This window comes from Monodelphis domestica, chromosome 3 (assembly GCF_027887165.1).
Source record: "Monodelphis domestica isolate mMonDom1 chromosome 3, mMonDom1.pri, whole genome shotgun sequence".
Taxonomy (NCBI): Eukaryota; Metazoa; Chordata; class Mammalia; order Didelphimorphia; family Didelphidae; genus Monodelphis; species Monodelphis domestica.
Window position 1 is genome coordinate 145243912 of NC_077229.1, and position 26198 is coordinate 145270109.

The 26198-nt window shown below is 40.4% G+C and overlaps 1 protein-coding gene across 1 annotated transcript in view; it reads left to right on the forward strand.

The window, feature by feature from the left end:
• The first annotated feature begins 4034 nt into the window (after positions 1–4034).
• EXT1 (exostosin glycosyltransferase 1) overlaps positions 4035–26198 on the forward strand; it is a 327031-nt gene continuing 304867 nt past the window's right edge. The window contains exon 1 of the mRNA XM_001370020.5: positions 4035–6073. Within this exon, the coding sequence (XP_001370057.1) occupies positions 5112–6073 (962 nt within the window). The 5' untranslated portion in view covers positions 4035–5111. The remainder of the gene's footprint in view (positions 6074–26198) is intronic.

The following is a 26198-nucleotide window of genomic DNA, read 5'->3' on the forward strand; positions in this document are numbered from 1 at the left end:
AGTTCTAATCATGTCACTCTGTCCCACCCTCCAAACTGTTAAATAAACTTCTCTAGCTCTATATTGAATTGAGAACCAAATGCAAAATACTTCTCTGTTTGGTATTTAATGCCTTTCATAACCTAGCCCCCTCCTACCTTTCAAGTTTTCTTACACATTCTTGACACATACTCTTTGATCTAGTAACACTGGCCTCCTAACTGTTCCTGGAAAAAGACATTTTATCTCTTGGCTTCAGGCATTTTCTCTAACCATCTCTCATGCCTGGAATGCTCTTCCTCCTTAGTTCCATCCACTGATTTCTCTAGCTCCCTCTAAGTCCTCACTAAAATCCCAATTTTTACTGGAAAGCTTCCCCCAACCCCTCAATCCTAGAGCCTTCCCTCTGTTAATTGTTTCCTATTTATACCTTGCTTTGTATATCTTTGTAAGTTGTCTCTTCCATTAGATTATAAACTTTTTGAGGGCAAGGACTGTTTTTTGACTCTTTTGATATGTCTGGCATATAGTAGGTTCCTAATAAGTGCTTAATGATTGTCTGATTCCTCATCAGCAAACTAAATCTGCTTGAACCAGATGAAATCTAACAAAAACAAAAACAAAACCTGTATTCTATTCAAAGAAAACAAGATGAGGTCTTAGGATTTTGGATAGACTTATATGAAATCATACAGGAAAAAGGAGAGAGAAAAGCTCCAACATATAACTGCAATCTTGCATTCTTTAAAAGTTGTCCAGGATTGACTGAAGGATATATATTATTAATATAACTGTGGCCTCTAACTAAACCAGGGGTTCTTAACCTAGGGTCCATGAATTGTGATTCAATATATTCGATGTCTTTTGCAGTTCTTTGTATTTTGTTTTTTGTACAACAAAACTTTATTCTGAGGAGTCCACAGAATCTAAAGGGGATCAAGGCAGAGGTTAGAATTCCTGATCTAAACTATTTTAAAAGGACCACAGCATAGAGTATAACTCTGGATTGGAGTGTGAGCATTGGGAGAAGGGAATTAGGGTCCAGGCAGGGCAATGGAGAACTGTTAACATGTGGCTGCATCTCTTGCATGTAGTCATTGGGTTTGGAAGATGACTAGGTCATGATTCCTATCCCAGGGGCTCTTCAAGCCTTGGAGGAGGGGTGGGAATGGAGTTAGAGCTAGAAAAGATATCTCATTCTGGGTGTGTCAGAATTAGGCACAGTTTTCTTTTCCTCTTGCTTACTAAAACAAAACTAAAGAAAACCAACCCCAAACTCAACAACTCTGAACCCTATTTTAAATTTTCCACTCCAACCCTTTCACCCCGTCCGGTTAAAACCAAGTCCTGCTTCCGCTGAGCTAGGATTGTTAGTGCCTGAGGGAAAATGGAAAGTGTCTGCCCCTCACAGACAGTCACTCCCATAATAAACAATCACTAAACAGTTTGCTGCCCTAGGCAACTGCCTGGCCAGCTAGCATAGGACCTGCTGCTTTCCACTAGGGAAAAGGGTGAGAGATTTTGCTCAACAAAGTATATAATTCAGGCTCAGAGACACTCACTGTCTTTGGAACTTAGCTAAAAAGGAGAGAACCCTTTCTAGATCTTCTTACCAGGGGCACTTCTCCCCAGCCCTCCCTTTCTTCCTAAAAGAACCCATAAGGCTCTTGAAAATTGTGTCCTTCTAGAGAGGAGAATCTGGTGTGATGAGTGGAGTGTTAGAACTAGTTAAAAAGACCTGGCTTTGATTCTTAGCTCTGCTATGTGTTATTTTAGGAAAAATTACTTAGACTCAGTTTTCCAGTCTATAAAACAAAACCTTTGGTCTAGATAGTCTTTAAAGTCTCTTCCATTTTAAAATCTTTGACAGGCACCACTAAAGAGTAATCTGAATGAACCATTACATTTCAGTAAGATTTAAAAGAATATGCCAAAAAGTATCTTTTTTTTTTACATGGCATCCTTTTTCTTCCTAATATTCGTTAGGGTTTCTTGTTCCCACATATTTTGATTAGAGATTCCCAGAAAATTATCAATTCATTCTTCAAACTCTTATCATTTAAAGGAATAATAATTTTTTAGAAAGTTAGCAGAGGCAGAGACAGTAAGATCAGTTTTGAGCATGAAGATAATCCTTATTGCCTATTCATATTCACAGCTGCAGAATCTATTTTATTGGGGTTGTGCTCACACTCTTTGTAAAAGTAGCTTTACTACAGAAGGTGCAGTGGAAAGAGTTCTGATAGGGAAGATACTGAATCAATAGCTTGGTGTGAAATCTTTTACTTGCTATCTGTGTGACTTTGGGCAAAGCAATTCGACTCTTGGGTCTCTTCCTAGTTCTGGTTTACCTACATGTGTGATGTTTCCCTATCAGAAAGTAAGATTCTAGAGGTAGGGACTCCCTTGTATTAATATCTCCAGTTCTTAGCACAGTATCTGATACATAGTAAGCACTTAATACATATTTTTCTATTCATTCATTACTCAATTTCCTCTTACGAAGGATTTGGATGATATAATCATTAAAATCCCTTCCAGTTCAAGTTCTTATGCTCCTAAATGAAGTTAGGCTCATATAGTTCTTGTTGTTTTTTTTTTTTAACCCTTACCTTCCATCTTAAAATCAATGCTATGTATTGGTTCTAAAGCAGAAGAGTGGCAAGGACTAGGCAATGGGTTTAAGTGCTTTGTCCAGGAAGTGTCTGAGGCCAGATTTGAACCTAGGAACTCCCATCTCTGGGCCTGACTCTCAATCCACTGAGCCACCCAGCTTCCCCCCAATATAGTTTTATATGCATATAGGCCATGTATTCATTTATTAAGCACCTACCAAATGCTAAGCACTCTGGCAAAAGCTGGGGGAAATAATAATAGCCAATATACTGCCTACCATTTGTTTCTCAGTGCTAAATGCTTTATGATTATTACCTTCTTTGGTCTTCACAATATCCTGGGAGGAGTTGGTGCTATTATTATTCCCATTTTATAGATGAGGAACCTGTGGAAGAGGTTAAGTGACTAATCCAGGGTCACACAGCTAATAAGTGTCCAACAAAGATTTTGAATTCTGGTCTTCCCAACTTCAGGTCTGGGGCTCTGTCCACTAAAAGGCCACCCTCAAACCCTCCCCCCACCAAAAAAAAAAAAAACCCAACCAACCAAACAAAAAAACCTTAAGTCCTGAGTCCCTGCTGTCAAGGAATTTCTTTTATTAGTGGAGATAAATAACCATATATACTGAACTCTTCAGTAGTGTCCATAAATGAAGTTTTGGGTTTTTTTTTTCTTACTTTGGGTGAAGAAGGAAGGGGAGTATGAAGCTGTAGGAACCCATTTGATTTTCCCTTTTCTTTGTGGACCTGGCTCTCCAGAGAAAGGAGACGAGTTGAAGGGGGCAAAGGCATGATGGTGATTTGGGAAAAACTGGGCCTTTTGGACGTGTGTGTGCATACCATTGCTGGAAGGACAGGAAGCAGAGAGCCACCTATCTGGACCGTGGCATCGAAAGGACCGCTTTCTAATTTCATTTCCTCCACAGCTCCTGCTTTAGAAACTGAGCTTCCCATCTCCTGTTCTACCAGTCTTTCTTTAGAAAATAAATAATAATAATCAAGTCCCCAAATCCTTTCTTGTTTTGGAGGTGGGTGGAGCTGGCAGGCAGGTGGGGGAGACGAAAGATTCTGAAGAACGATCAAAACAGCCAGAGATGCGAGAGTTGGGGGCCAGGTCGGGGATAGTATCGATTCCTTTCCATCTTCTTGAGTGCTTTTCTCCCTTCCCGCCTCCCGTACTCCCCCCCACCTTTCCCCGCGTTCCTCTTGGGGGCGCTGGTTCTCTTACTCCGCAGGAAGGAAAGAGGAGCTTTCAGGAGAGCCAGCGGGCCGCGCCAAGCAGCCGCAAACGACAAGGAACGCGTGTTGTGTGAATGTCTGCACCGAGACCTGCAGCCCCATGGGTTAGCGTCAGGCCAGAGACTAGTCCATTTTCCCCAAGTCTCACATCCTCTTAAAGGGACATCCACCTCTCCCATCTCCTACCTTCTCCCAGCCCTTCCCCGCCTAGTCCCTGACTGCAGCGAGGTCCCCGCCGGCTGGGGGGTTATGAATGGGTGCAGCGGAAGCACCGCCCACCCCGGACGTGACGCTTGGCCAATGGCAGAGCCGGCTGCGTGGATAGATGAGGTCAGCGCTGTCGTGTCGGGAATGGAATGTGTAAGTGTAACATTCAGAACCGGGTAACATTCGGCGATCGAACTCCGCGATCGGCAACGTTCGAACGGGGCTGGGCGGGGGAGGGGGGCGGCCAGGGAACCTCGCCGGGATTTGCAGCTCGGTGCAGCGACTGACTAGGGGGAGGAGGTGCCGCCTCCGACGCCGCCGCCGCCGCCGCTGCTCGTGTTGCTGCTGCTGCTGCTGCTGCTGCCGCCGCCGCCACCACCAGCACCACCACCGCCGCCGAAGCCGCTGCTGCTGCTCCTCTGTCCCGGGGGCCATTCACAGAGATCGGAGGAGTAAACACCACCAGAGTCTTGGATCCGCTGCAGAAGGGAATCCAGAGAAATGCAGGGATTTGTAAGGTTACGGCGCTCGAGCTGGAAGATGTAATTCGCTGTATGAGCCGGTTGGGATCTGCTGACTTGTTGGAAGCCGGAGTGCTTTGCATGAGTGTGTTGATGAGTTGAAGTTACTGCACCGGTGCTCCTTTTCAACACTACCGAGGGGAATTCTGGAGGCGAGGAAATCACTTAAGTCTAGCCATTGATTGGATATCGGGAGCTTTTTTTTTCTCCCCCCCCTTTTTTTTTTCTTCTCCCTTCTTTCCTCCGTCTTGTTGCATGCAAAAAAATTACAGTCCTTGGCTGCCCACACCGGGTGCGAATTATTCGGCTACACTCTCTCCCCTCTATTGTGCAACCCAAAGATGAAAGACAGAAGGGGAGAAAGTTAAAGAAATCGCCCACATGCGCTGGATCAGTCCACGGCTTTGGGAAAGGAATAAAGAGAAGGTGGTAGAAGAGAGTTTGAAGTCTTTACAGGCGGGAAGATGGCGGACTGGAGCTGAAAGTGTTGATTGGGAAACTTGGGTGATTCTTGTGTTTATTTACAATTATCTTGACCCAGGCAGGACACATGCAGGCCAAAAAACGCTATTTCATCCTGCTCTCAGCTGGTACTTGTCTCGTCCTTTTGTTTTATTTCGGAGGCTTGCAGTTTAGGGCATCCAGAAACCAAAGCAGGAGAGAGGAACACAGTAGTAGGAATGGCTTGCACCACACTAGTCCGGATCATTTTTGGCCCCAGTTCCCGGATGCTTTGCGCCCTTTCATTCCTTGGGATCAATTGGAAAACGAAGATGACAACGTGCCCATTTCCCCTAAGCAGAAGCGAGACGGTAATTCCAGCATCTACAAAGGCAAGAGGTGTCGCATGGAATCCTGCTTCGATTTCACCCTTTGCAAGAAAAACGGCTTCAAAGTCTACGTCTACCCGCAGCAGAAAGGGGAGAAAATCGCAGAAAGTTACCAAAATATTTTAGCAGCCATTGAGGGCTCCAGGTTTTACACTTCTGATCCCAGCCAGGCGTGCCTCTTTGTCCTGAGCTTGGATACTTTAGACAGAGACCAATTGTCACCTCAGTATGTGCACAATTTGAAATCAAAAGTGCAGAGTCTCCACTTGTGGAACAATGGTAGAAATCATTTAATTTTTAATTTATATTCTGGCACCTGGCCTGACTACACTGAAGATGTGGGGTTTGACATTGGCCAGGCAATGCTGGCCAAAGCCAGCATCAGTACTGAAAACTTCAGACCTAATTTTGATGTTTCTATTCCCCTCTTTTCTAAGGATCATCCCAGGACAGGAGGGGAGAAGGGATTTTTGAGGTTTAACACTATCCCTCCTCTCAGGAAGTACATGTTGGTATTCAAGGGGAAAAGGTACCTGACAGGGATTGGGTCAGACACCAGGAATGCCTTATATCACGTCCATAACGGGGAGGATGTGGTTCTCTTAACCACCTGCAAGCATGGCAAAGACTGGCAAAAGCACAAGGACTCTCGTTGTGACAAAGACAACACAGAATACGAAAAGTAAGTGCCCCATGCTGGTCCTTTCCCGGGCAGCAGCCTGTGACTTCTTTTACTTATACAGGTGTGCAGGAGGCAGGAGTGCTGGTCATGGTAATGATAGTGATGTTGGTTGGGGATTTGGAGCCAGGAAAAACTCTTAAGTTCTTTCCTTTCCCCTTCAGATATTAGTTGCAGCTCCAAAAGCAGGGGGTTTATTTAGTTTTCTTTACCAGTTATCTATAGTTAGTTACTTAGCCCTAGAGAAGGGGTTCCAGCCATCCCTTTAGGGAGTAGGTTACCCAGTTGCTCCCTCTCCTTTGTGAAAGAGAGGGATGGTGGCTTCTCATTTGGAAACTGTTTGCCCTTCAGCTGTTCTGATTGTGGAGATGTTGGATCTGATATCTAGGGAGCACTGGAGAGTTTGTGGTCACAGCTTCTCCCTTTAACTACAATCAGGAGTTGAGGAGATGCTTGTTGGGGGCCTTGATAGCCTGAGATTGATTCATTGTGTGTCCTGATTGTGAGGACTTCTTCAGGTTAACTGCTTCTATTGGTTCTGTTGACCTTTATGTCACAGTACTGAAGTTTCCCTAACCTCCAAGCTTTCTGTGTATCATGCAAGAGCCTTGCTTGGTTTTTGTGGGGTGGGGGTGGGGGGCTTAATTTAGTCGTGAAATAATATCCTTGCCTTTATTATTTTGCCATTTGGAGGTCTGTTTCCACGGGGATCAGTGTTCCCCTGTGGTCCTGTCCCTTCTCTTCCGAGAATAATCCGTGAGTCAGTTAAAGCACCATTGATAATTCTGACTTCCCGGTTTCTATTGTCTTCTATTTGTATCTATACCATTATATACTTTGTAGCAGTTGTGTGACAATTAAGGCTACCCCCACTGTGTTGCTGCAAGTTTTACCCAGTTGCTAAGTAACTTGGTTAGTTACTCTCTTACTGTCCCCCCAAGTTAGTCACTGATAACACTTTATTTGATTTTATCAAATGAAGTTTGCAGAAGCCTCCCTCCCCTAACTGTGCTGATCAGTGGTTCCCTTTTAAACCAGTCACATTAGCTGCTGGTTGGTCCTCACTGCTGAAGAGTTAGCAAGATCTGGTTACAGTGCATTTCCACAGCGTACCAGTTAAGAAACCAGAGCAGCCTTGTTCTACCAAGAGCCTGGGAACCCAAGCTGAAAATGAAAGAGGACCTGCCAGAGGTTGGCAGAGTTTGAAACTGAATTATGGAATGCAGTGTCGGGGAAACCCCAACCCCTCCAAGAAGCTGAAAGGGGAGGGGAATAGGAAGGGAGGAAGGGGGAGGGAAAGGGCGATGAAAACTGCAGGATATCACTGTTCACTAAGATGTCTCAACCTGGTCTTTCTCTCTCTAGGATTTTCCTTTTTTTTTTTTTTATAAGAATCACTAGTTGTGGGAATTAAGTGAGATAAACAGAGTACACTTTCAGCTTTCACTGAAATTGAGGAAGAAAGAAAGAGAATGGAATACCAACCCCCTTTCTCTCTTTATCTTCAAGATTGAGGAAACCTTGATGATAAGGGATAGTTATTACTTCTGATTTTAAAAAAAAATCAATAATATTTAAAGACTAAGTACAGTTTAAATAAGTTGTTTTTCTCATGAAAGAAACTATAAACTTAAACTGAACGGATTGCTTTGTTTATGCCACTTTTAAATTAACCTATTCCTGTGGGTTTTGTAAAAGAAAATGCTCCTAGCCTTTCAGGAATTTCTTTGTTTGGCTCTTGCTTGAGTAACCGGAGATGAAGTCTAACCTTTCTGTGTCTTCTAAGGCAATCTCACTGAATTCTTTAAGAGGACCTTAGTGCTTTTTATTCTTTTAAATGGGATATACCAGGAATTTTATCTTAGAAATCTGAATTCCATAGTTCACCAGGTGATTGACTTTAAGAAAAACGTATCATTCAATGATAAAACTACATCTTTTGCTTTCAAAGAAAAAGACTAAATTGCTTCCTTCTCAGCTATAATGTAAAAGGCTCTGTGGAGCATTTCAGCACTGGAGGAATGGTTAAGAAGGAAAAAGGGGTGTGCTCCCTTAAAACTCCAGTGTTGCTCATTTCCTTTTACCAGCCTTGGTGCTTCTTGGAATCAGACTGAGGGATCTGTTACTGACACCCACACTCTTGTGGGGAGTATTACAATATCTTTTTAAAGACCACAAGGGGTCAGGACCTGGGGGATCTGTTCTCACCTGAAAGATGATGGCCCCTCTGCCGAATCCTGACCCAGGAACATCTCTCATTGGTAGCAACTGGTATTTCTTACTATTTCTTTTGAGTTCCATCAAGTCCTAATCTTTCATCACTTGTAAGTTCTACTGAACGTTTCCATGTATTAGTGGGGTAGTAGAGTAGAAGCTTTACTTCATTCTTTCCCAGTGGGTTTTCTAAAGTGTGTGCCTTTGGAAAAATGGTGTTTTCCTGGCAGTGATGCCATTTATGTATGATGACTTCTAAATGTTTAATGAGTAAAGAAGATGTCAAAAAATGTGCCTGTTTGTCCCAAGGCAGTATTATTATTTATTGGCTTTGTTGAACAAATGAACCTACTGTATTCAGTGATGTGAAATAAGACATCTACCATCAAGAAGGAAGTTTTATATATGTGAAATGGTGTCTATTCAAATAGAAATTTAAATCCAAGTAAAATTCATTTCTCTTGGGATGATGGGAAGGGAGGTGTTATGAGTCGGTGGGATCAGTGGTCTCAGTGGTCTCAAAATTGTTGCTCTAGGGATGAAAGGGTATGCGACCTCTAGTCAGTCACACCAACCAAGCCAGGTTTTTACTGGATTGTGGAAAAGGTGGTATAATACCTCCCTCCCAACAGGGCTCTTGGGATTCATTTGGTAATGGCTATAAAAGCCCATGGATCTTCAGATCAATTTTCATTATACCTTTTCTCCTTTTAATAGGTGTATATGAAAGTAGGCCTCAACTTCATTTATTCACCTTCCAGTCTTGAATCTGCTATTTCTTTAAAGCTTATGGCTGCATTGTATAGTGTCTAAGCTGGAGACTTAAAAACTGGCATTGTCAATTCAGGAAATTATGGAAAATGTATCCATTGAGGGAAAAGAATTAACCTTTCATGAAGAACTTTGTTTTCTCTGAAAATAAAAACAATATTAGGTGCTAGAGTTGAATTTTTTAAAAATTCTACCCTCTTATTAATCAATAACTGATTATTGAAAGTAAAGAAAATGAAGGAAGCTTCTTCCTCTTGTATAAAGGCACTTTTTGGGCTCAAACATACAGAGTTATATTAAAACATCCATCTGTATGACACATATCTAATTAATTTTCATTAGTTATATGCCTCAGTAGATAAAGTTGATAAAAGCTAAAATAAATTACAGTCTAATCACTACAATGTAATGAGGATTTAGAGAAGTAATTTCAGCATTGCATCCTTCACATGTAGGCACCTTATCAGAATGGTCTTCACATGAACTTTCTGTAGCTTTAGAGTGTTCCCATGAGCAGTTGTCCCTGGATCATTTTGGTCTGGCTAACTGTGATCTCACTGGCCCGACTTGGGACCCATCACACCAACCCATCAAATCATTTCCTACTAAGTTTTTTCTTTTAATTAAGTAATGATTGTTTAACTTTTAAAAATAATGCCAGTGTGTGTGTGTGTGTGTATACATATATATATATATATATACACACATATATATGTATATATATTTTCCCAAATTTATTGAAGTTTTCATAGCTTTTGTTTTAAAATTCATTTGCTATTAAAAAAAAAATCCAAGGCAGTGTTTCTCTTCGCTATTCTTAGCTGAAGAGCTTGACATGCCACTTGATTTACCTCTACAGGAAATTAGATCAATGCATACATTGCCTCTCAGGGGTGTAGCAGCTATACTCAGACAGGTACCCAGTGAGCCTGCTTACCAGCTGCATTGACCAGAGCTCCCATGCTAGAGTCAAGAGAAGGCTTGTGACTGGGCGTCTAGAAGTTCCATTAAGGGCTGCCCCTGGGGAACGCCACTGTGGTGATAGATGGGAGAGAGGGCTCAAGAAATTCCACATTCCTGCTTCCTTGTTGGCCTTTATTGGCCTAGGAGCACTGCTATTCCCAGCATTCATCAAGAAGCACTTGTGGAGCACCTCCTGTGAGTTAGGCTGAACCTTCAAAGCCAGAAATGAAGCCTTCCCTCTCCTCAGGGAGCTTATAGCTTCTTTTTAAAGGAAGCAGCAAATATACATGTAAATATGTACCTATAAAATGTGTGAACATACATATAGGATTATTTGGGGGGGGTGGCATATAATACTAATAGTTTGGGGACTCGGTTTTGGAGGAAGACTTAGAAATGAATATTTGGGGGCTTCTGGGTGGCTCACTGATGGAGACCCAGGCCTAAAGACAGGAGGTCCTGGGTTCCAATCAGATCTCAGACATTTCCTAGCTGTGTGACCCTGGGCAAGTCACTTATCTCCCATTGCCTAGCCCTTACCACACTTCTGTCTTGGAACCAATCTAAAGTGGAAAGTATGGGTTTAAAAAAATGGGAATGTTCGAAGTCAGCCCATTCCAGGTATGGGAATTAGAGTAGGCAAAGATGTGGAGTCAAGACATAGAATAGCAGAAAGGCTGGATTGTAAAATGTAAAGGGGAGTGATGTGTAGTAAGCCTGGAAACGATATATATATCTCAATATATGTGTGTGTATATATATATACACACACACACACACACACACAAACACGCATATATATCTTAGTTACTCCTTACAATAAGCCCTGTGATTGTGAAAAACATAATTGTCTTGTGAAATAGTTATGATAGATAATATTTTTCCAATTTTACAAATGAGGAAATTTAGGCTTGGTGAAGTAGTTTATTATACACAATAACACACAGCTATTAAGTGTAAAGGAAGCCGATTTTGAATCTGGGTTCAATGAATCAAATCTTGTGCCTTTTTTTTTTTTACTATCTAGATGAACTTTTTAAATATGGATTTTGATGATCTTGAAAGATGAACAAAAGGCCAAATTGTGTTTAGCCTTATATTGTGAGCTATTTGGCATCAGATTATCTTTTGCTTTTTTTTGTATCCCCAGCTCTTAGCACAGTCCCTGGCACAGAGCAGAGTCAGCACTTAATAAAATGATTAATGATGGGCTGATCATGCTTGTTTAAGAAGACAGACAAGTGAATAATCCAGGGTGGAAAACTTTTGTCCAGAATGGTTAAGATAAGAGCTTAAAGAAGTAAAACTTCAGGTGTTTTTTGTTTGTTTGTTTTTTAACTAGACTGTTCATATTCCTTAGGAATTCTGAGTAGCTGAGGTTTCACTGTAGTTGTCTTTAGCATTTTAATTTGCTACTGACTCAATTAGATTTCAGAGATAGTATTCGACTCTCAGAATAACCATGCTAGAAGTTGATTTTTAAAAATGAAAAATGTATTCTCATGAAGAGTCAATGAGCACTGTTGTGGAGGGTTGCTGTTACTAACCCGTACCTTTTATTTAAGAATTCAGAAAGTTCAGATCATAATAGAACTTAGGTGATAACTATAAATAAACTCTTCTAGACAGGAGTTTTGCAGCCTTTCCAAAGTGGCATGTTCATTTATGCTCTTCCTTATGGGGAGTATGTGTTGGAGAAAGGATTTGACCATCTCCAGGTAAACAAGCCCATTGGCATTCATAGGTGATTTTGGAGAGGGATATAGATTTTCCAGCCATTGAAGTTCAGATGCTGTAAGGGTCCCTTGCTTTCGATCATACATATAGTGGGAAAGAAGGGAGAAATAGAGCACATTTCTTAACTTTTTTTCCAGTGATCAGGGATTTTTGATAACTGAGAAATCAGTTCAAAGTGCTTTTTTTTTTTGCCTAATTTCTAAATTTAGAAATTTTTGCTCACTTTCTAAATGTTATAGCTAAATTTTGTCAACAAGCGAAATCACTATCCAGGGCAACATAGCATTTAATTGGACTCTACTGAAATTAGCTGACTCAAAATGAAAGAGCATAGTACCTGGCATATAGAACAGGCATTTAAAAAATGCTCATTGATTGATGCACATGATTCTTATTCCACTCTCCGTATCCCAGCTAGGATGTGGAAACTCATGATAAAATACTTTCTATTAAAATTTTCTCCTGGTAATACCAGGCTAGCCCAGCTGGGCTAGTACCATCTGCTTTGTTGGTCTCACCTAGCTCTTTAAGCTTTGGAATGAGAGTACCTGGGGTGTGCAAGAGCTGTCCAGGGGCAGCACTGTTCAAGATTAAGTTCCCTGCCAGAAGGAGCTGAGTTTTTCAGTCCCAGCAAGTTATGAAAAATGTCTGCTCAAGTGTTGCAGGAGTTTGCGATCTTCAGAAAAGGAAGCACCTACTTGGTATTTCTTCTAGCATCAACTGTTTTCACCTTGTATGGGATATCTGTCCCCTATCCTTGCAATTTACTCCCTTCTCATTGCCACCTCTTAGAATCTCAACATTTCTCTCATAACTCAGTTCAAGCATCATTTTCTATATGTTGTTTTTCTTGATATTTCCCAACTGTTAGTGGATTTATTTTGTACGAGTGTATATTTTGTATATATGTACATTTTTCTTCTTTACTAGAATGTAAACTGCTTGAGGGCAGGGGCTAATTTGTTTTTGTGTCTCTGACACCTGGCATCTAGTAGGTGCTTAATAAATACTTTTTGATTTGCCCTTAGAAGCAGAGGTTCTTATTATAGTAGTGGCATATAGCATATTGAAACAAAGAGGGGAGAGGTTTACATAAAACTGCACCATTCCCCCCCCTTCCCCCCAATAACTTGTAGTGATAACACATCATAATTAGCTGGCCTTTTAGTTCCTAAATATTGATTCAAATTTTGTAGTGATCTTATGGCACTTGATTATTTTTGGATGATGTTTTATGGTAACAGAGCTAAGTAAAACCATTTCCTCAAATTATTTGAATCTGTTAAATCTGAAAATATAATGAGAAAGAATCTAATATAGAAGTGCTCTTTCTTTATTGAGAGGGAGAGGATAAATATTTCTTGAAAGTTTCATTTCTCATATAGGTCACATTAAAATTCACACTGCATTAAATAAGGCCTGCATTAAATTGGCACCTTGGGTGATAACTGCATCTTTAAGTATGAAAGTATAATTTGAGGACTTATGAAGAATGAGCAGCCAGTTGATTCAAAGAATGACAATGTGGGCAGTATTATTTTATTTATGTGGCAGAAGCACATTAAAAGTTTTCTTTTTAATAACACATGCTTTTTTATTAAAATAAGCCTTTAAGTGCTTTAATACTTTGCAACATCAATAAAGTAATTATATCTTTTAGTATCCTCTCAGTTAAATGGTAAGAAAAGACTGTGGAACTCGGGTTTTTGTTAAAAATAAAACACTAACAAATAAACTCATTTAAATAAAATGTCAGATTAGATTCTAGAAATTTATAATAATAGAAATACATTTTGGATAGTGCTTGACATTTAAAAAATGTACTCGCATAATTATAGGAGCAAGCAGCAGGGTATGGTAAAAAAAAAAACACTGACTTTGAAGACAGAAGGCTTTCTGGGTTCAAATCTTGCTTCTGATGCTTACTACCTGTGGGACCTTGGACATGTCTCTTAACCTCCCTTTTTTTTAACGTTCTTCATCTGTAAAATGGGGAGGGAGATGATGTCTCAAGTCTTTAAGTTCTAGATTTAGATCCTCTGAGCTCCTTTGATGCTTAACCCCCCCCCCCCCCCCCCCTGTAAGGTAGATTTTTACCAATATTGTAACCTTGAGCTTCACTTTCCTATTTTGTACAATGGAGATTGGGAGAGCCAGGAATGTCCATTTTTTATTTCTGAGGATTGGCTTTGCTCTGCTGTTCAATCACTTGTCATCTTATCATTGATTGCTGTGATAACAGAGGCACCCTAGTGCTGAAGTAGATGGAGAGTGAACCTGGAGTCAGGAAGATCAGAGTTGATACCCAACCTCAAACACTTGCTAGCTGTGTGACTTTGGGCAGCTACATGGCTCAGTGGACAGAGTTCTGGGCCTGGAGTCAGGAAGATCCGAGTACAAATCCAGCCTGAGACACATAGCCGAGTGACCCTGGGCAAGTCACTTAACCTCTTTTTGCCTTAATCTCTTGGAGAAGGACATGCCAAACTACTCCAGTATCCAGAAAACCCCTTGGAGAGGCAGTACCAGCTTGCATCAGGAAGAGTCAGGAATGACTGAACATCAATGGCAACCTTGGGGCAAGTCACTTAAACTTTGCCTTGCTTTTCCATCTGTAAAATGGTAGTTATGAATGCATTTACATTCCAGGTTTGTTTTGAGGGTAATACACTGCTTTACAAACCTCACAGTACCCCATAGATGCTAGCTATTATTACCATTAGCCATTATTATCTAGTTTCCATTTCCGAGTGAAGCTGATGAGTTCACCTTAAGAATATGGAGTCAAGGAAGATTTGAGGTGGAAGGGAAGGATGAGAGAATTTAAGGTACAGAACTCAAACCAGAAGGCAGTTTGGCTTCTTGTTGTAGTTCTCTTTTCACAGTTCATAGCTCAAGTGTTTGCTACCTCCTACAAGAAGCCAGCCATGCTTTCCCCAGTGGCTTTCTTTGTTTGTAATTTGTATTTAATTTTCTTTCTATAGATTATTCACTCCCCTTTCTCTTCCTCTAATCTAATGCCAGGGGTCCTTTAAAGCCAGGACTGTTTCATTTTTGTCACTGAATCCTCAGTATTTAGCTTGCAATGGGCACTTAATGAATTAGAATGATTCCATTCTCAGCTATCCACCTATTCTGCTTTATTTTTGTTGTTGTTCAGTCCTGTCTGGCTCTCTTGACCTTATTTGGGATTTTCTTGGTAAAGATACAAGAATGGCTTGCCATTTCTATCTTTAGCTCATTTTGTAGATGAAGAAATCGAGGCAAATGGAATTTAGTAACTTGCCTAAGATCACACAGCTAGTAAGTATTTGAGGCCAGATTTGAACTCGGGAAGATGTCTTTCTGATTCTAGGCCTGGTGCTCTATCTACTGTGCCACTTAGCTGCCCTTTATTTTACACAAGAGGAAACTGAGACCCAAGACCCTAAGTGACTTTCAAAGGTTACAGAGGTAGTATCTACAGATAGTTTTTCCTTACCTAATGTCTACTATATTAACTTTTATTTCTTGTTAGGTTGCTATGAAAATGCTTTGTTTCTGATATTATTATGTATGACCAACCTAAATTTGCAGATCTAGAAACTGAGTCAAAGGAAGTAAAGTGACTAACTCAAAGCCATACCAGTAAATCAATTCCAGGATTCAGATTTGTTGTTCTTTTCATTTTATCTTGCTGCCTGAAATATCTAAAAGTACTGCATTACCTAGAGAACTATTGTATAAACTAACCAGATTTTTAGTTTTAAAAATTGTTCACCCATGTATAAAATATTATTGCTTTGAATTTTTATAGCATTCTTCAGCTATTTAAAAATGGCCATTCTCAGTGAAGTTGGGTAGTAGTAGTATTTGGTTTTATTTGTCCCTCTTTTGGAAAAAAAAAAAAACCCATATTACTGAATAGTAAGAGATGTGTCACTACAGTCATTTAAAATGACTTTCTGGGAGAAACCTTCTTGGAATATGGAAGATAAAAGTCTATTTTATTCCTCAGTAATTTGAGTAGTAAAGTAAGTGATCACATCAGGCATGGACACTTATCAAATCATGATGAGATGACTATGAATAACTTTCTACTTTGAACAATTTACATGGCTATTAACAATTGATGGGTTTTCCTTTAGGATGGCATTATCTGTGGTAGCAGGACCTGGTCCTGTGTACTTTCCCTGCATATTAAGTTCAGGTGATACTCTCTTATCACGGGTGAGAACATTCTAATAACAGCCAAGGTGAAAGTTAAGGTGGAATTTTAAGATGTGTTTTCAAGGCCAAAGGTCGTTCATCTAATTATAACTTATATTTTCATTTTTTCTCCCAAGGGGCATGGATTCAGGCTTACACAAGCATATTATAAGATATTTCTCTAATACTCACCTTCACACCAAATTCAAACATTGTCTGGATCACAACAGATACAGTCAAACCCCAAGGTAACATGGCTCATAATTATTAGCCTGCACCACCGGTCAGACTCCCTGGAAGCATAACCATATGTAATAAAAGCCTTATCTAGCAGGATTATGGCTCTTAGACTTGGCTACCGCTTTCACCTTCAGGTAGAGATTTTCATAGAAAAGTAAAGTGGTCCATCTCCCCTCCCCCCATCTAATTTCGAATTTCAAATCTATTTGTATAAAACTGTGACCCACAAATCTAGGTTTATGTTTTCTAGGAACATTTCTAAGGCTGGTGTCTCAATCTTTTATACTCATGGAGAGCCTCTTCAGTGCAGGGGTTTGGATCCTGGGATCCTTAAACTTATAGTTTAAGAAAAATTTTTTGGATAACAGTATTTTAATTAATTGTTTTCATTTGTAATTCTATATTTAAAATTTTCTGCCTTTAAAAACATTTTTTTTGGAGAAGAGGTCTATAGGTTTCAGTCGCCTGCCAAAGGGGTCGGTGATTCTCCCAATCCCCCCAAAAAGGTTAATAGCCTATATTCTATTGTTAAATGATGCTATATTGCTTTTCCCCCTACTCTTTCCTTATTTTCCCATGCCATTAAAAAAATCCCTTCCCTTTCGCCATGTTAAAATCACCTTTATTTCAAATAGTATGCTGACCTGTAGATTCAAGTAATGGTGAGATAAAATGTTGTATTGTAATTCTAATTAATTCATTTAATTAGATTAGATGAATTAATTGGATTTTCTGACATGTCTGTTGTAGAAGTATATAATATTCATTTTTGGAATTCCCATTGTGCTCTGGCCTGGCAGTGCCTGGGTTTGCTCATATTCAGGACATGGTGTAAGACCTATTATTTGAAACCTGTCATTTTCGTTTCCCTCTGGGGTCATAAAAATGGTCTAGTGATTTTTTCAGATAGCAGAGTGTAAATCACCTGGCCATTTGGCATGCCCTGCGGCCCAGGGCGTACACTGGTTATCACTATTATCAACCAAAAGCATTTATTATGCATCTCTCTTGGTCCTAGAGAGAACTATTTAGTTCCTGCCCTGGAATGGCCCCTCTATAGGAAACAGGTTCCCTGGGAGGGGGGGGGGGAGCCTCAGACTCTCTCCTCCAGCTCCCAGTTAGCCTACACTATTTGGGGACCTTATAGCATTTGTGTGTGTGGGGGGGAAGGGGTCCTGTAGGATACTCCTCATCCCCATGCCTTAAAGACTCGCCACTAATCTGTGCCTATGGATCCCTGATTTTGAAAATGTAAGAGCTACATTTTATTGTGCTTTCATTTATTTTGTCCATTATTTCCCCAATACATTTAAATTTGCTTTGGAGTGAGGCAGGAGATAGAATGTTGGGTTTGGAGTTAGGAAGACTTGAGTTCAAATTCAGCCTCAGATAATTACTAGCTGTCACCATGGGCAAGTCCCTTATCCTCTGTTTCCTCAAAGGTAAAATGGGTGGGGCTAGCTAGGCAGCTCGGTGGGTAGAGAGCCAGGCCCTGAGATAGGAGGTCCTGGGTTCTAATGTGGCCACAAACACTTCCTAGATATATGACTGCTTACGTCATTAACAATGGCCTAACCCTTCCTGTTCTTCTGCCTTCCAACTGGTGTTTTCCTATTGATTGTAAGACAGAAGGTAAAGGTTTTTTGTTTTGTTTTTAAATGTAAATTGAGGATAATAATAGCACCTACCTTAATGAAGTAATGCTGGTAAAGTGCTTAGCCCTGTGCCTGGCCCCTAGGTGGGCTTCTGTAAATGCCCCAGACTGCATGGTTGACCCTGCTGCCCCAGAGGGCAGGTTCAGCCCTTGGAACCTCCCTGGAGGTCACGTGGCTCCGTCCTGGCCCTACAGCCATTCCAGCCCCTTGGGGCTGCTGCATGTATGCAGTGCCAACTGTGTACCAGGCGTTGTACTAAGAGCTGGAGATAAAGGAAAGGCAGGAAGCTGCGCCTTACCCGGAGGACCTCCTGGGCGAAGGTCCATACAACCGTGCTTCCACCAGATACACGCAGTGCACGTGGGGAATAATCTTAGTAGGAGCCCCTCCCTAGCTGTGGAGGAGACCCCGGCGATGCTGGGAAGGGCAGGGATTCTGGGGCCTTGTCTGGAGTATGCGCACTGCTGAAATACCTCGGGCGTGAGCTCGGAGGAGATTCGGGCATCTCGGTGGCCTCTGAGAGCCTCCCTCGGGATGGCAAAAGGAAGTTCATCTGTGGGTTTGCTGTCATTGTTTTGGAAAAAATGGCGAGGAGCTTGGATTTGTTTTTATTCAAGTTGAAATAAAGACCTGAATTCAATTATATTTTTCCCTCCTTCCATCCTGGGGCCCTTCTACACTTCTGGCCCAGGTAGGTGAGAGAAGGGACCAAATGGTCTGATACCGGAAGCACAGGTGCATTCTAGGCACCCCTCCCTCCATTCTCCTAGGGAGGGGCGTAAATGATAGAATGCTAACTTTTTGAAAGAAAAAAAATGGGGGGGGGTCATTCTTTCATCTCAGTAGAGCGTTGCTGGGGGTGAGAGCTCATTCATGCTAGGAAGTCATCACTGCTTTGCAGTAATTTGGAACATTGCTGTTCCAATTATAAATAGGCTTCCCGTTCTAGCTCTTTGTAGTATCCTTAAAGGCATGTTTTATGGCAGGGGTACAACTTAATGTCCTCCTCCAAATCGTATGGCCTAAGGTGGCTTACATTCCAGGCCAGCTGAAGACCAGTCAGTCTTCTTTGTAGGTTGGCTTCCCTTCCACAAAGAGGCTGCGGGGCAATGGACTTAGGGAGAGAAACTAGCCAGGCCAGTTATGTGGAAGCCACCTTACTTCTGGTTATGATTAGAGGATCCCACATGGATCTGGTGCCATTCCTTTATCTGATGCATGAAGAAAATGCAGGTCCACATTGATGAAGTCACTGACCCAAGCTTGCAGCTAGTAAGTGTCAGAGGCAGAATTTGAACCCAAGTTCCTTTGCAGAGGCAGTGTTCCACTCAAAGGAATGGGGATAGGAGGGAGGTTGAACTTCAAACTACAGCTAAATCTTCATCCAAACGGTTCTCTAGTGTTTCATTCAGATCTTGTGAAATAGATCATCAGTGCATCATAAATTCCTTCATTACCTTAGCACAGTGCCTGGCAAGTAATAAGCACTTAATGTTTTTTATTCAATCATCCACTGATTAAAATAAAAAAAATTATTACAGAGTAAGGAAATTTCACTATAATGGTAGTAGTAGTAGTAGTAGTAGTACTGGTACTGCTACTACTACTACTACTACTACTACTACTACTACTACTACTACTCCTACTCCTCCCTCCCTGACATTTAAGGTTACTTGATTTGATCCTCATTTGATCCCTGCAGGTTTTCATTATTGCTATTTTAAGAGATTCAGAGGTTGTGACCTGTCCACGGTCAAGTATAAACTATGGGAAGCAAGCATCTTCTGACTTAAAGTCTAGTGAGCCTCCCCTTTATCAAATACCTGGATATGGGCTCCTTTATTGAATTCCATTTAAATGCTAACACCTCAGAGGCAGGGGCTCTCTCACTTTGGGTCTTTGTCTCCCCAGCACCTAATATGGTGGCTGGCATATAGTTGACATTCAGTGTTGAATCTATCTTGGCATGCTTTAATTCAGATATTAGGGTTTTTTTTCCTTCCCTGGGTTTCCCTCCATTCCACTCCCCAGTGCCCATCCTCAGGCTGGCACATTCTTATATCTTGCCTTTAGACACACTCTCTTCTTTCTTGCTAGTCTTCAGGTTTAAACTTCCCTCTTTGCTGCTCTCTGAACCCTGACCTGATGACTCCCTCCTGGATACTGTCACAACAGCTCATTAACTGGTCAAGTCTGTAAGTCTCTCCCAAAGCCCCGCTGCCTAATGCTTGGCTGGCCAGTCTCCGGTTGGTTTCTGACTGCTCACTGCTTCTCTCCAACCTGGATCAGATCATCTCACTCTGCTTCCGCTTTTTCTAAGAGTTCCTTTTTTTCACCATCCTTCCCCTTATCCCCAATGGGCTTATACTTCCTGCCTTGTGGCTTGGCACTGCCACCTTGTACAGTTCCCTGCCAGTCAGTCCTGGTCCACAGCAAAAAATCAGGATCTCCAAACCCTACCTTAATGTTGTATTCTTGTCTAGAATGCAAAACAGTAGTTAAAATCGAGTGAGTGTGGTGGGATGTGTCTAACAATAAGTCTCTGAATTGGAAACTAGATCTTTGTATGATGTATGGCATATCTGATTCCTTCCTCCATTACTGTTTCTCTCGTATACCCTAAATTAGTGTTTCCTATCCGTTAATTATAAGTTTTTCTTCTTTGTTCCTCTGCACCACAGTCCCCAGGTGTCTGCTTGAAAAAGGATGTATAAACCGGAGATTTGTAGAAGAATGCTCTCTGGGAGTTCGAGCTTGGCTTTGGATTGTCCAGGACCCAGTCTAAGTTCAAAGAAAGTTGTCCTTAGAAAGTTAGTCCCCAGATGATTACTCAGCCCTCCCCCCTCCCCAAGTCACAGCATCTTATAATGATCAGTCACTAAAGTGGTTTAGTCACAGTGGTGGAAGGTATGACCACCAAGGAAATCCCAGATCTTCAGTCTTATGTGAGATTCTTTTTGGAGTTTCTCTTAAGACTGATTTTTCAAGAAAATGATTCTTTTTCGTTCCTTTTCACTATTGTTACCGCCACATTCCAACTGGAGCCAACTGACCAACTGGATTTAAAACCTAATTCAGGCAACTTGGCAGTTCAGTAGATAGAACACAGGACTTGGAGTTAGGAAGACATGAGTTTGAATTCTGTCTCAGACACTCTAACTGTGTGACTCTGGGCAAGCCATTTAAACTTTCTGGGACTCAGTTGTATCATCTGTAAGATGATGGTAGCACTTATCTCACAGGATTGTTGTAAATATCAAGTTAAGTTAACATATATTATTTTCTTTGTCATTATTGTTATTTGTATTGCTCCTTTTTAATATTTTCTTTTTCTCTAATTACATGTGAAAACAATTTTTAACATTAAAAAAAAATCCACATTTTTCCTCTCTCCTTCTTTCCCTCCCTACATGATTCCTGAGATGGCAAGCAATCTGATAGAGATTACATGTGCAATCATGTAAAACATTTGTTCATATTAGTCAGTTTGTGGAAGAGATTGCAAACAAAAAAGTAAAAAAAAAGTGAAGAAGAAAATGAAATAGAGTATGTTTCTGTCTGCATTCAGACTCCATCAGTTTTTTTTTCTGGAGGTGGTTGGCATTTTTCATCATGAGTCCTTGGGAATTGTCTTTCGTCATCATTGCTGAGAGTAGCTGTCATTCATAATTATTCATCATACAATATTACTGTTTCTGTGTACAATTTAACATATATTATTATTGTTATTACTCTTATTATTACTACTGTTGTTTAAGATTACTCTCATTCTATTTCTTTAATTAAAACCCTTACCTTTTTTCTTAGAAACAATACTAAGTATCAGTTCCAAGGCAGAAGAGCAATAAGGGCTAGGCAATTGGAGTTAAATGACTTGCCCAGAGCCCCACAGCCAAGGCCACATTTGAACCCAGGACCTGCTGTCTCCAGGCCTGGCTCTCTATCCACTGAGTCACCTAACTGGCCCCCTATTTCCATTCTTAGGTTAGTGGTAAAATGAACCTTGATTTTTTTCTTTGTTTTCTTAGTATAAAAACAATTAAGTTTTTAGGAGCAGTTTTTGATGAAAATTATGATCTCTTCCCCTTTCTCACTCCTTTGCTACCAAGTCTTTTTTTTCCCTGTTAAGCAAATGTGCATTCTAGCCAATGACTTTGTGTATGGTTGAGTAAAAGTCATTCTGAGATTATCTAATGACTGTTATCCAGAGCTGGTAAAAACCCTTGAGAGCCACAATAATCAGGATCTTGCTGTTGAGGGATATGTGTCTGTAGGAGAGGCTGGCTGGTTCATGTTTGGGACTTGGAGGTAGGAAGCCACAGGTTAGATAGAATCCCACCTTCCTGGCTATGTGTCACCGTGGGCAAGTCTCAGACCCCCGTAAGCCTCAGTTTTGTAATCTGTAATGATGTGAAGGGTTGTTTGGTGAGTCAAAAGAAAGGCTGTCTGGAAGATGCTTTGAAGGCACCTTAGCTGTGTTATGGAACCCTGTGGCAGTCGGGTGAAACTTCATAAGGATGTTTTTAAATGCATAAAATAAAATACATATTATTACATTGAACTACAATTATTATATATGAATATATCCATGCATACATATATAAATGAATATATTTTTTAAAGTTCACAATCCCGAGCTTAAAAACCTCTTCTTTCAGGCTATGCAAATGTCAATTATTATCTTCCATTCCAAGCTGCTTTACCCTTTTTACTATAGTGGTTTTAGTGGCCCTACTTTTTATCTTTTCATAGTAGCTTTTGAGTTCCTCTCACAAATGACCACATGATATCAAAAGCCTAAGGCTAGGGTGATGATTGGATCTTATTAGGAGATGGTAAAAAGGAAACCAGGAAGAGAGAGATGCATCATTCTTTCCACCATGCTATTAAAATGCAGCATGTTGAGTTTCCCTCGATCTGATAATAAGGGACAGTTTAACAGATAGGATTTATTTCTTTAGGGTCAGCAAGGAACCTGCCAGATATTGGGCTGGGCTGCTCTCTGCTCCATGCATCTTTTCCTCTCTCCCCTGCCCTTTATTTTTCTGGAAAGCACAACTGTATTAATCAGATCCCAGACACTCTTGACACTTCCTTCGGTGTTAAACTGTTTTCAGATCCAGTCTGATTCATGCCAGAAATCACTTTGCATTTTTCTGATATGGCAGAAATGGACCTCATTCATTCTATGTGAACGACTTGCCCAAATGGCTTAGAGAGAGTCAAATCTCATTTAACAAGGGAGAGCTGCTACTGCCTGACCTGGTTTAATACAGGTGCTGTTAAAAGCACATTGATTTTTTTTCCTTTCCCTCTCTCCAGGTTTTAGATTTCCATGAAAATTGGCATTAATTTCCCCCAAAATGAAATCTGTGAATGACCTTGAGTAAGAAGAGCACCGGCTCGAGCTAATTTCGGTGCCTAAGTAATAAGCAGATGAGGGCTGTCTCTTGCAGGGCTGGCTCAAAGGAGATGGGGGATTCAGCAGTTACAGTTCGATACATTTACTTTCTACCTGCTGGTTTCAAACAGTATTAATTTTTATGTGCTCATTGTGCATTGTGTTTAATTAAAAGCAGTTCTGTTCACAACGGCACTTGTAGATTTTTTTCCCCCTGAAATGAATAAAACAAACAGGCATCTGGTATTTGTTTTGTATAGCACAATCCCCATAAAATGAAGAGTAATAAAACATAATTATCTATAAAAGCTGAGAATGGGCTTGTTTCTACCTTGTTTTGAAATCCTCCTCATAGGATAAAGGATCCCTTTGTAAATTCAACAACAACAACAACAACAGAAATACTCTCAAGTCCTTTCCCCACTATTTGCAAGGCCATTATTCTGAGTTCTCTTGGCTTGCGTCAGTATGCTGTCCATGAACCAAGGACCCTTTCTGTATGACGATATCGATGATAAAACTTTTTCAGAGCTTTATTGTCTACGTAACGGACTTCAGAGAGAAGCAAAATGCTTCCTTCCTATTCTGTGTGCCTTTCAGATTATGCATACTTTCATTTACTTCCTGATGTGCCCAAAATATTGTTAAATGTTGAGCTCAAAATCTGGAGATCAGACGTTTAGAACTGGAAAGTTCCTTAGAGATCATCTCAACCAACCTATTCGTTTTCCAGAGGTGTAAGCTGAGGCCCAGAGAGATGAATGATAAATACTTGATGAATGAGTGAAGGGAAGAAGTAAGGTGATCTTTAATGGGTTATTGCTAATAAAAAATTGCTCAGTGGCTAAAATATTTGCTTTTGATTTCCCATCTGGGCTCCTTGCTATGAATTGTAGAATGTTCTCCTCTCACTAAGTAATTTAATGCCTGTACAGAATAGAAATTATTATGCAGTGGAGGTCCTGCTATGTGATTCTGCAGCAATGTTTGCATCCCTAGGGGTGAAAGCTCCCAAGACTGGCTTCATTGTTTCCATTCGGTGCTGGGCATGTGAGTTGAGGTGGTGATGGGGTCCTGTCCTGAGAGGCTGGACGTCCACTGCTGCTAGAAAAAAGGAAGCAGTCACAGAATCGTGCAGCAGCACCATCATTCACGATGACTTTTATGTAGTTGGGTGATGTTGCAGGCCTTGTTTAGATCTACAATTTTCTTCCAAATAAAAGCACAGACATTTTACCAGGGAAGAGTAGCTTTGAGAATCACTGGATCCACTGTGAAGCAAAATCAGGTCCCTTAGTCATTTCCTTATGCTTTACAAGACAACTGACCGTGGACAGGAACTGGAAGTAACACATAGGAAACATTTATCCTCTATACAGAGTTCCCAATGAGAAATTCATAGTCCATTGAAAATTAAAAGAAAATTTTTACTTATCAATATAATTTTTAATCTTTGTTTTCTGACATTTTGCAATCTATCTTCTGTCTCTCCTTCCCTCTCTTCCCTTCTCCCTGAGGAAGCAGGTAATATGATGGACATGCGCTATCATGAAACACCTATTTCCATATTTGTCATGTTGCAAAAGAAAACAGCACTTATTTAAGAAAAAAAGGAAGGAGATAAAGTGAGAATGGTATCTTTACTCTGCATTCAGAAGTCAATTGTTAACATCATTTATTTAGAGAATAGAAATAGTAAAACATGAATATATGATAATTAAATGGGTAATAAAGAAAAAGAAACTTTTAATCAACTTCTAGTGTTATTACTACTTGCTAGCAATTTGACTTTGGGTAAAAACTAAGTCATTTGACCTCTTCTGTGTAATGTGGATGATAATGGCTCTACTGGCCTTACAGGTACATCGAGGGTAAATAAACTTGAAGTACATTTTCTAGAATGGAAACATAAATAATTAAAGCAATAACTTGCCTTAAAAATATAAGGTAAAATATTAGACTTACTACTGCTGTGATATGGTTACTAGGTCATTCTTTTTTAAACTTTTACTTTCTGTCTGAGTAATAACTTTAAAACAGAAGAGCAAGGGCTAGGCAAACAGGATTAAGTGATTCATCCAGGGTCACACAGCTAGACATATCAGAGACCAAATTTGAACTATTTGACCCAGTTCCTCCCAGCTCCAGGCCTGGCTCTCTATCCACTGTGTTACCTAGTTGCTCTGGTTACTAATTCTTTCTCCAGTATCTGTGATAGGATTTGAAGCTAGGCTTTCCTGACTCCAAGTCCAGTGCTCTGTCCATTTTACCGCTGCTTTTCAGAGCAATGAAAAATACTTGCTTTTGTTATAAATTTTGCTTCCAAACCTAAGGACTCCTTTAAAAATAATTTTATCTAACTGAAAAAAGTTGAGTTGTGCCAGAGAATATTGCTAGAATATTGTCTTTAAAAAAACTCATGTTCTGAGGATGGCTAGGTGGCTTATTGGATAGAGAACCATGCCTGGAGATGAGAGGTCCGGTGTTCAAATTTGACCTGACGTCCTAGTTGTGTGACCTTGAGTAAGTGACTTAATCCCAGTTGCCTTGCTCTTACTGCTCTTCTGCCTTGGAACAGATTTTTAGTAGTGATTCTAAGACAGAAGGCAAGGGTTTTTTAAAAACCCTTGAGATAAATTTGCTATATATTTGTGAGTTTATTTATAATTTTTATGTCCAAAACTAGAAAGTGTGAACTTTTAATAGTTTTTCTTATAAATTGAATTCTAAAGCTTTTATTTTAGAATTTTATTTGGCCTTAGAATATTCTTTAAAAATTTTGATGGTTACATAAATCGGAAATTTGTGGCACAATAAAAGGTCAGGACTGCCTTAAAGCAAGAACAACTGAAATTCTGAAAACACTAGATAGATATCTGGGTGCTATTGGGAATAGAGATCCGCCTGTGATTCAGGAAGTCCTAGGTTCAAGTCTTATTTATGCCACATACTGGCTTTG